This window comes from Ovis aries, chromosome 7, assembly GCF_016772045.2.
Source record: "Ovis aries strain OAR_USU_Benz2616 breed Rambouillet chromosome 7, ARS-UI_Ramb_v3.0, whole genome shotgun sequence".
Taxonomy (NCBI): Eukaryota; Metazoa; Chordata; class Mammalia; order Artiodactyla; family Bovidae; genus Ovis; species Ovis aries.
In genome coordinates this window covers 11,987,496-11,998,304 of record NC_056060.1, presented here as the reverse complement: position 1 = coordinate 11,998,304, position 10,809 = coordinate 11,987,496, and the positions used below count along the sequence as shown (strand labels likewise).

The following is a 10,809-nucleotide window of genomic DNA, read 5'->3' as shown; positions in this document are numbered from 1 at the left end:
TTCACAGGATGGAAAAGTCAGGATTTATTATTGTGACTCATCAGATTAGGTTAATCCAGGCCTGAAAGGTCCCAGGCTTCTAGGTCCACGTTCTCCAGGGTTTGGGACATAGTTCAGGGGAAAGGCAGCAAGGGGCAATCCAGACACTAGGCTCCATGCCCAGGAGGTATCTGGGTGATGCTGTTACTTGCCATTTGTGACGAGGCCAGGATTTCCCACAGGCCTTGCATCTTGGAGGACGGAGACCATTTAGGACCACTCAAAGAAGTCTGCCCAGGGGCATGGAGCAGCTGGGCGACTGAGCTGGGCATCTGACCAGAGACCAGCGTAGGGGTATGCTAAAGGAGAGATAAGAGTCCTAACACCAGAGGTCATCACCAGATCCCTAACTAGCAGTCGCTATAGCCTGGGGTCTTTTAGGACCTTGTGTTTTTCTCTTTAAAAAAATAATTTTATTGAACTATTTACAATATTGTGTTAATTTCTGGTGTACAGCAAAGTGACTCATATATATATGTCTATATATATATATTTCCATTATGGTTTATCACAGGATATTGCTTTTAATCCTCTGTGCTATATGTAAGTAGGACCTTGTTGCTTATCCATTTTGTATATAATAGTTTGTATCTACTAAACCCAGACTTTCAATCCTTCCCTCCCAAACCCTCCTCTTCCTTGGCAACCCCAAGCCCTTCTTTATGTCTGTGAGCCTGCTTCTGTTTTATAGATATGTGCATTTGTAGGACCTCATCATTTGATTCTGCAGGTAGGAAAGTGCCCCGGCTCAGCTGACAGCACAATAAGATCTGTGTTCCTGCTATCTGCATACGTGCACAGCTGCACGACTGTGCGCATACAGACACAGACAATGATGTCAGCCAGGGGTCCAGTGAGCAATGCAGGCAGTCAAGGCTGGGAACAGCCAACCCTGCACAGAGGAGGTAGGTACACAGGCAACAGAGAGAGAGAGAGAGGCATTCCAGGTTCAGGGAATGGCAGCAATGGAGGCCATTTGTTTATTTACTAAGTCCTATCTGACTCTTTTGCAACCCTATGGACTGTAGCTCACCAGGCTCCTCTGTCCATGGGATTTCCCAAGCAAGAATACTGGAGTGGGTTGCCATTTCCTTCTCCAGGGGATCTTCCTGGCCCAGGGATCAAACCCATGTCTCCTGCATTGGCAGGCGGATTCTTTACCAGCAGAGCCACCATCAGACCTGCTCTAAATTGGGCTCATACTTTGAGTAACCTAAAGTCATGAAAATTAACAGTCCACCGCCCCTGGGATGATGACAAAAAAGGCAGTGGGCAAGAGACCTCCGACTGGCCTCTCCCCTGTGGGCCCACATCCCATTAAATGGTGCCGGGATCCCGTTCTCCCTCACAGGTCTCACTCCAGATGCTGTTCAGTCTCTCTCTCCACAGGCCAGGCCAGCCTCGATGCCTCCCCAGAGGCCTCCATCTATAGCTGCTCTGCCTCAGAGACAGGGCTCACAGACTCTTCCCATCTGCTCAGCTTTCCCTGCCTCTCCTCTTCTGAATCTCCCCCTTTAGCAGCTAATTATCCTGTCTGTCTTAATACAGTTTGTTTACTACCCTCCTGCCTGGAATAACATATTTTCCCTCTCCCTATTTTCCCTTTGTCCTGATTGCTTCAGTACTTTGTTTATTATATTGCAGGGTTTGTTTCTTGTTTGTTTTTCTAAGTTGCCTTCAGCCCTCTGCGGATCAAGACAAGTGCATGTAAACACTTTGTTGTTCTGGGCTAGACTCTAAGCTTTTGAACCCCTGTCTGGTAACTACAGTCACATTAGGTGCAATGTACCTAATTCTTACTTCACTGGCAGTTTCATTAACATCACTTAACCCACTCCCAGCCGGTCCTCAATTACTGGCCCTTTCACACACAAGCCTGGATTATTGAAATCCTATCCCCCATCCCTTCCACTGACGTTGTGACCCACCAGCTCTCAAGAGAGCCCAAGTAATTTGAGGGTTGAGATCCCGAGTCGACGCTTCCTGAGATTCTTGGATACCTTCACACAACCAGAAGTCACAAGACCCTGGACATCTCAACCAGGGCCTGAAGTTTCCGGCAGCTCCTAAGGTCACTCTCATAGACTCAGCCATAGCTCACAGAAGGCTCTGGGCATCTAGTCCGAAAAGTCCAGCCTAAGGATCACAGTTCTGGTGTTGTCGAGGCCACAGGCCCCCGGGCACCGGGAGGCAGCCTCAGGAGAAAGGTCTGCAAGGAACCGGGCCGTGGGAAGCCGGCCTTCTCCCTAAGCAGCCGCCAGGAGCCGCCCTCAATGGCATAGAGCAGGGTGAACACGCGGTTGACCGTATAGACGGTGTCGCCGCGCACCACGGCAGTGAAGAGCGCGCCTTTGCTGTTGACGAACTGACCGGGCAGCGCTGTCCACTGGCCCGTGGCTAGGTTGAGGCAGTCGATGGCGCAGTGCAGGAAGTCATCCTTAGGTCCGTTACGCACCACGTAGAGGCTGTCGCGGTGGGCCACCATGCAGTGGCCGTAGCTCTGCGGGCGCCGCAGCTCGGCCACGGGCAGCCACTCATCAGCCCGCACAGCGTACTCCACTACGGCCGTCGTGTCTGCCGGCTGCCACAGACACACGAAGAGGCGGCCGCGGGCATGTGCGCAGGGTACGCCGGCAGCTGGCTGCGGCAAGTCGGCCATGAAGCTCCAGCAGCCCGAGGCCGGGTCGTAGCGCTCCACTGAGCTCATAGCTGTCCTCTGGAACTCCCCCCCGATGGCATAGAGGTGGCCCTCGAAGCCGGCCAGCGCCGTGTCGTAGCGCGGCTGGTGGGGGCTGGGGAACTCGCGCCACGTTCCGCCGTCGGGGTCGTAGCAGAAGCCCAGGTCCACCACCTCCTTGTTGGGGCCCCGCACACCCCCCACAATGTAGAGCTTGTTGCCCAGCGTGGCCACGCCGGCCAGGAGCGTGCTGGCCTCCAGGGGCAGCGCGGCCAGCGTCCGCCAGGTGTCCTCCTCCTCATCCAGGTAGCACATGGTGCGCGAAGGGTCCTCCAGGAAGCCGGGCGCCGGCGCATGTGTGCTCACGGCCACGTAGCTGCTGGGCCGCAGGGCCGCCACGTAGGTGCGGGCCTCGGGCAGCGCCAGCTCGGCCGCCAGCTCGCGGGCGCCGTCGCGGATGAAGAGCGCGGCGCTGTGGAAGACGTCGTGCAGGCCGAAGGCTGCGGCCGCGTCGCACAGCAGCGCGCAGTTCTCCGACGTGAGGCTGTGCTCTAGGAAGCGCGCCAGCGCCGGCGCCTGCAGGAAGGCGGCGCACTCCACGGCCTGCAGCAGCTCGTCGGCAGCCGCCAGCGCTGGACGCTCTCCGCGCAGCACCCGCAGCGTGGTGCGGAAGCCGTCCGGGCTCAGCGCGCCCAGGTGCACCTCGGCAGCGCGCGCCTCCCGCATGCCCGAGCGGAAGAGGCCGCGGAAGAAGCCGCAGTGCTCCACTAGCAGGGCCCGGTCTGCCTGGAAGAGTTGGCTGCCCACCCACACCTGCACCGGGGTCTCTGGGCCCTGCGGCATGGCGGGCTCGAGGGGCAGAGGCTGCCTCTGGGGGCCTGGACGCAGCGGCCACGCACACTGGGGCTCCCCCCGCAGCGACAGAAACTTCCCCCGGGAGATATAAATATCTCCCTGGCTAAAGATAGTAGGGCTCATGTGATGTGGTGGCCAGCAGGCTGGATGGCCGAGGGCCCGGAGGGCATCTGGACACCTGCCGGGTCACTCACTTCCGTGTGATAAATAATAATAATAACAGTGACCATATAGTGGGCACCTACGGGCCTTAGGGCACCGTGAAGACAGTTTACAAAGATATCCCATTTAACCTGCACTAAATCAGCTGTAACCCCTTGTGCAGATACCCTAACTCTGACCCTCTGCTTCCTCAAAATGGGGCCAATAATTAACACCTATTGCACGGTATTTGGACAATATCTAAAGTGTTCAGAATGAAGGTCGGAGAATTTATATGGCTTTTCAAGGTCATTCAGCTGGGAAAGTGCAAGGACGAGATTAATACCTGGCCCACCCCTTGGTTGGTGAGTCAGGGGTACTTGGGTGCCAGACGGACAGACAGAGGTAGAGTCTGTCCAGGGCCAGGCTGGGGTCCAGGGCAGATTCTCCTTTGCCTTGGGCCTCTGCCTCTGAATCGGGCTAGTCCAGTTTCTTTTTGAGCCTTGATTTCCTACTCTGTAAAATGGATGGGTAACAGGTGAACGTTCAGTAAGGCCCTTGAGTGTGGGAGTAGTCTCTGATTGGGGATGGGAATGGGAAGCTGATGTCTCTTCCCCACTGGGTGCTCCCTGCTCGTCCATTGCTGTATAGCTCAGATCTTGGGGGAAAGAAAAGCGGCGCTGCTAAGGGGACTCTGTGTCTGTGGATGGGAAGGAGACAGGCTGCTTCTGTTTAAGTGAAGCCTTAAACTGCACTGCAGGCCTTTTCGTGAGCACTTTAACTTCCATAATCCTTACAACAATCTGACGAGTAGATGCTGTTATTTTCCCTCAGTTGATAGATGTTATCCATTTTTTGCTTACAGCATGCATGAGTCAAGTATTATTAAACTCATAGATGAGGAGACAGAGTCACCAGGAGCTTTGCTCACCTGGCCTAGGTGACGTGGCCAGAGAGCAGCACAGCTAGGACTGGAGTGCACCCAGTGTGATCCCAGAACCCACATCCCTAACCGTTGTGTTCTCTGTCCTCTCTGTGCTACAAATGCTGCGCGATCACTTGGTGTCAGGAGGTCACAGTCGGAAGGAATTTCGGTCTCCTATGATTCAACCCCTTCATTTACAGTGTGAAAGTGAAAGTGTTAGTTGCTTTCAACAAGCCTTTGCAACAGCCTGGACTATAGCCCACCAGGCTCCTCTGTTCATGGAATTCTCCAGGCAAGAATACTGGAGTGGGTTGCCATTCCCTTCTGAAAGGGATCTTCCTGTCCCAAGTATCCAACTTGGGTCTCCTGCATTGCAGGCAGATTCTTTACTACCTGAGCCACCAGGGAAACTTCAGAAAGGGAATTGCCCAGGGTTGCGTAGCTGGTAGCAGAGAGCCCCAGGCCTCCTGCTATCCATCTTGCCTGGAACTTTCCTGGGTTACCAGCTAAGACTCTGGATTCTAAAATGTCAGCCCGAGGGAGCTTAGTGGTTAACTTCTCTGCTACTTTGTGCTACAAGTAGGTTAACTGAGGCCCAGCCCCGTGTAGGATGTATCTTCCCCTCAGGAGATTTTCAGCTGCAGGTCTTCAGGAGGATGGAGTGGCTCAGTGGCTCACAGTGATAAAGCTGTACTTGGGAGGGGAGCTGGGGAACTTCTCTCCCCTCAAGACACACACATGCATAGACCCTTACGTATCAATCTGTAGATCCAACACGAGTGTGCCTTTCTTGCCAGGGAACTCTCAGCCCAGTTCACCCCATCAAAGCAGGGCTGGGGTGTGGGGACCACTTGTGTGAGCCTGGGAAGCCTGAAGCCTGGAGGCAGCAGCCAGAAATAGCCAAGACTCTCTGCCCCAGAGACCTGACAGGAAGAGGAGGAGGAGATAGAAGGGGTGGGCCAGAGTCCCCATGGATACTATACCAGGCCCTTTGTCAGCTTTTCTCCTTCCCTGGGGCTAGATGTTGGCTATAGGCAAGACAGTCCCCCTCTTGAAGGAAAGTGGGCTCTGCAGTGCCCAGGCCTGACTCTGACCTTGCTGGTGGCCTCCAGGACAGGAAGAATGTCTCTGTTCCCATTTCATGGATGAGGAAAGGGAGGCCTAGAGATGGAATGGGCCTTTCCTTGGTTATGATTGAAGATGTGGGATGGATTGAAGCCCGTCCACTTGACTCCAGGCCCTGGCCCAACTGCCCCTCCTCATCTGCAGTAGCCTTGTCTTTGGGAAGGGTAACTGCTACCTCCTGCCAGGCTCAAACAAAGGGCCACAGTTCCCTCCCCAAATGTCTGATTCCAGGTACCTAGTAAGTGGCAGACAGGCAGAACCCCGCTTGTACCTCTCCTGAGAGCGTAAGCCCCTCCAGGCTGAAGTTTGCGTGCAAGCCCAGTTTTCCCACAAGTCCAGCGAGTTGGGCACTAGCACACACACCCAACCCCCACCCTTACAGCCAGGAAGGGAAGTGAGGAGGAGGCCACCCAAGGTGGGGTTCTTGATTCTGAGACTAGATCCAGGATCTGCACTCTGGCTCTGTGCCCGAGGCCCCAGTGGGGTGTTTTCTGCAGCTGGTGAGAGTTTCCTCCACCCGGACAAATGTCCCTCTGGGACTTGGAGAGGACAAGGAGCTGTCATGGCTGTGGACAGCCCACGGAATTCCCAGGCCCTGCGCGACCCCACACCAACCTCCCTCTCTACTTTGTGAGGTTGGGGGTGGGAGCAAGCAGTGGGGCTCTGTGTCAGACTCTGAGCTTTTCCAGAGCGCACCCTGCCTTGTTTATCTCTTTCCCTGCAGTGACTGGGCCCTAACCTGAGGAGGAGTCCCCAGTCTGGTGGAGAAGACACAACCCCTGACCTAGGAGATCCTGCAGGCTGGTGGAGGACTGGGCTCAGCTCCTCCTGTGCTGGGCAATTCCTTTTGATCCTCCACTATAAATGAAGGGATTGAACCGTATGAGACTGAAGTCTTTTCCAATTGTGACCTCATGGCCTTCCTGCCTGATGAGTGACTCCTGGCCTTTGCCACCATAGTGATGTTTCTGCACACAGGGTAGTGATGTGCTTGCTTGTACTTGAAGAAGAGCACTGTACTAGGAGTCAGGATTCCTGCTGGGTTTTGATATTGGTATTATCTCTGACTTGAAAAAGCTACCCAAGTTGTCCAGGCCTCGGTTCTTTGTCTGTAAAGTGGAGCTTGTATCTGACTTCTAAGGTTTTGTTCAGTTTTCACATCTGACTTTATAATTGAAAAATCACAGAAGAGGTTATCATATTGTGCCTCCAGGGAATGCAGTGACATCTCAAAGGGAGCCAAAAACATTAGCTTTATATATGGAATGGCTTCTAAGGGTGGGCTGGGTAGCAAGGGCAAGACTTAGTCCTACCTGTTCAGACCTGTCTAGATGGGACTCATGCACCCTGGAGACATCTACTGAGCATCTGTCGAGCCCATTGCTGGGCGAGGAGCCAAATCCTCTGCATTTTGAGTGCCTGAGGACCCCTTATAAGAGCCTCAAAGGTGGGGAAGTGGTGATAAGGAGGGGTGGGATACTGGTTCTAGTAGAATCACCTCTCTCTTAACCTAAAGTGCCCAAACTTCTGGTCATTAAATAGTTTTGACTTCTTGGTAGTTGGGTAAGAAGTGTAAGCTATTTGTGTCTGGGTGAGTTCAGGAAACTATCATTTGCTGTTTGGGGCTATGGGCCAAGCTCTGGGTGGAACATTCTCATGTTATCTAATCTAATACTTAATATTATCCCTATTTTAAAGATGAGGTGTCTCTGTAATTCTTCCACTATGAAATGGGTGTGATAACCATCTCTTAGGATGATAATAAGGAACAGATGGATAAAAACAGACAGTGTATTGTGAATAATTATAGGAGATTATTAACATATTGGCTTAGTCTAATAGATATTTAACTTTATTGCAGCTCTGGGAATTCTGAGTGAGTTTTGGGGTCTTTGAAACATAGACCAAGAAGGCCATCTGAAAATCAATGATAATTTCTCATTGATAGGCATTCCAAACACATGTATTTCAAATCCTTTAACTCAAAGAGTCCTTTTAGTTCAACATTGTTCATAGGTTTTTACAAAATCCCCAAGATAGATTAATAATTTGGTGATGGTATTTTCATATACAAATAGTGAATATTCCTATTCAATGAATTCTACCCTCCAGGGAATGACATAGATGGAAAATGTTGAAATTTTTATATTTCAACCTGATGGGTCTGATCCAGTACTTCATATTTCCTGTGTCAAATTTCCATAATTACTTGACTGTATTTTTGGTTGTTTTGTTTTGGCCACGAGATATCACACTCTAGTTCCTCAATCAGGGATCGAACGTGTGCCTCCGGCAGTGGAAGTGCAGAGTCTTAACCACTGGATCACCAGGGAAGTCCCTTGACTGTATTTTTGGATAGATTTTGGAACTGCTGGTAGTGTTGAGAAAATAGTGATGTGTGAGAAAAAACATGCAGAGAGTAATATTCTTAAAAAAAAAAAAAGATAATAAACTGAGGCCCAGTTTATTCCATGGTTTGACAGTAAATGATGATTCCAAGGGCCTTTCTGGTCCAAGTGGGCACTTCTGGGCGCTGGACAAGCAGCCCACAGATGAAGAGGCTGAGGATGGAGAATGGGCATGGTTGCAGTTGTGAGGTGGGCAATTGTTTTCTTCCTAAACCTCACAGGAGGGGCAGACTTTGAGCACTTAGCGGTCATAGCTGAGGGTCTGAACAACAAGCTGGCAACCAGTTCAAATAATCTCTGAACTAGAAGGGTATTAAGGATCATCTCATCCCATCTTGCAAATCATTGTGGTATCTTCTTACAACAGCAGTCCCCAATATTTTTGGCATCAGGGACTGGTTTTGTGGAAGACAATTTTTTCCCACAGACCCGGGGGTGGGATGGTTTCAGGATGATTCAAGTGTACTACATTTATTGTGCAGTTTATTTCTATTATGATGACATCAGCTCCACCTCAGATCATCAGGCATTAGATCCTAGAGGTTGGGGACCCCTGCCTTATAACACCTTGAAATCTCACCCCCATTTGCCTTTAGTGTCAAGAGGTTCATTTCCTCCAAAGACAGTAGTCCCTTCTAATTATGGACAGCTCAGGTGGTTAGAGTTCACAAAATCACTAAGCTGGAAACTGCTATCTTGAAGCTCCCATCTACTAGTTGGTCTGAGTCTTAAAGACAAGAAAAGTAACTCCCCCCAAATCATATAAGTAGAGAAGTAGCAGAGCCCAAGATTATTCCCTGTTGTGCCTCTGGGGGTCCACAGCTTGCCCTCTCTCCAGCAGTCCTCCCGTGAGACCGTGTCTCCCCATAGCCCCACCCAGAACAAGTCTGTTCTCCCCGGGGCCAGCCCACAGATGTGGCCAGAACTTGGCTCCCACTTTTTTTCCTTCTATGACTCAAAGGCCATTAGCTGTGTGAGCGATTCTGGCCTGTGGGTGTAATCTAAACAAATTCCTCCCAACACCTTAGAGTCTTAATAACACAGCTGCTTTACCATGATCTCCCAGAAACAATTAGGCTGAGTCACTATTTATGTCCTGTCCTGGAAAATAATTTTCTCTCTTGGTTGAAAAGAAGTTATTACCATCAGGCTCTGACTCCAGTCCCTCCATCTGCTGACCTGGACTTTCCTGGTTTCTTCTGTGCGTAGGTGGGTAGATTAGCTGTGGGAGAATAGGGGGGTTGGGGTTGGAGGGGGATAGGTTGCAATGAGAAGTCTCTTGAGATGCCCACATCTTTCCCCACTCTGGTCTGGGGTGTATTTCAAAAGAAAGATCCCACAGGGTTCTAGAAAGTACTTAGACCTGGAACTCAGGGTTGATTTTGGTCACTCTCCATTGGGCCTGAACCACTCATGGAATTTTGGATTCATTTCCCCCTTCCTTTAGCATTATAGATGAGAGAGAGAGAGAGAGAGAGAGAGTGTGTGTGTGTGTGTGTGTGAGTCATTTAGGTCGTGTCTGACTCTTTGCAACCCTATGGACTGTAGCCCACCAGGCTCCTCTGTCCTTGAGATTCTCCAGGCGAGACTACTGGAGTGGGTTGCCATGCACTCCTCCAGGGAATCTTCCCAACCCAGGAATCTAACCTGCGTCTCCTGAGACTCCGGCATTCCAGGCAGATTCTTTACCACTAAGCTACCAGAGAAGCCCGTAGATGGTGTCACCAAAGCCCAAAGAAGTGAGATGACTTGCCTAAGGTCACCCATTTAAGATCTGGCACTAGATCCTAAATGTCCAGATTCCTCATGTTGGTCCTTTGCCCTTTCTCCAGCAGGTCCAGATTTTTCCCTGGGTTTCAAGGGCAATGACAGTTGATCCCTACCAGGTTCATCCGTCCAGGTTTTAGAACAAATAAATGCCCCCTTTGCATGCTGGGCCACTCATAAGCTCCCATCAGGGAGAAAACCTTAATCCCGGTTGGGTTAGGTTTCTTGAAGCTGGGCCCAGGTTGGCCATGAAATCTTAGTAAGGAGATCTTCCCTCGCCCCTTTCCAAGAAACCAGGGTCCTTTATGGGTTCTGCAGGTCCCACATCGAAGGGGAGGGTAATGTGGTTGGGGAAGTTGAGCGCCAAGGCTGAGGGGGCTTGCGATCCAGAGAAAGCACAAGGCTTGGATTTGAACCCGGCAGGCTTCCCGGAGGAGGAGGCGGGGCCGATGGGTAAGACAAAGGGAGGGGTGGATCTTCTTGCTGATGGGAAGTGCCTGACTGGAGGTTCAGACCAGGCTGGAAACATCCTTCCCCCCAGTCCCTCTACCCCGTTCCTCCCTCTCTCCGGCCCTTGCCCTTTCCCGTCGGGTCCTGGGGGGCGCTGCGGGCGGTGACGGCTCCCAACCTGCGAGGCCCAGCGCAGCCGTGGGGCGCGCGGCAGGCGGGGAGCAGGGTGAGCGCGCCCCGCAGGGGTCTCGTCGGCCCTTACAGGGAGTCGGCGGCGCTCGGGGCGGCCCCGCCCGCCGGCACCCCCCGCCCCCGCCCCTCCTCCCCGCCCGGGCTGGCGGGGCCGCGGGAACGCCGCCCGCTGGGCGCCGGGCCCGGGAAGCGGACGCCGACGCCGCCGGGCCCGCGAGTGCCAGGGGCCC

At 52.4% G+C, this 10,809-nt stretch overlaps 1 protein-coding gene across 1 annotated transcript; it reads right to left on the bottom strand.

Moving 5' to 3' along the window:
* On the bottom strand, positions 1-3,618 carry KBTBD13 (kelch repeat and BTB domain containing 13). The gene has a single exon (XM_027972167.3). It carries the CDS (start codon positions 3,557-3,559, stop codon positions 2,183-2,185), a length of 1,377 nt encoding a protein of 458 aa, XP_027827968.1. The 5' UTR covers positions 3,560-3,618; the 3' UTR covers positions 1-2,182.
* Positions 3,619-10,809: the final 7,191 nt, after the last annotated feature.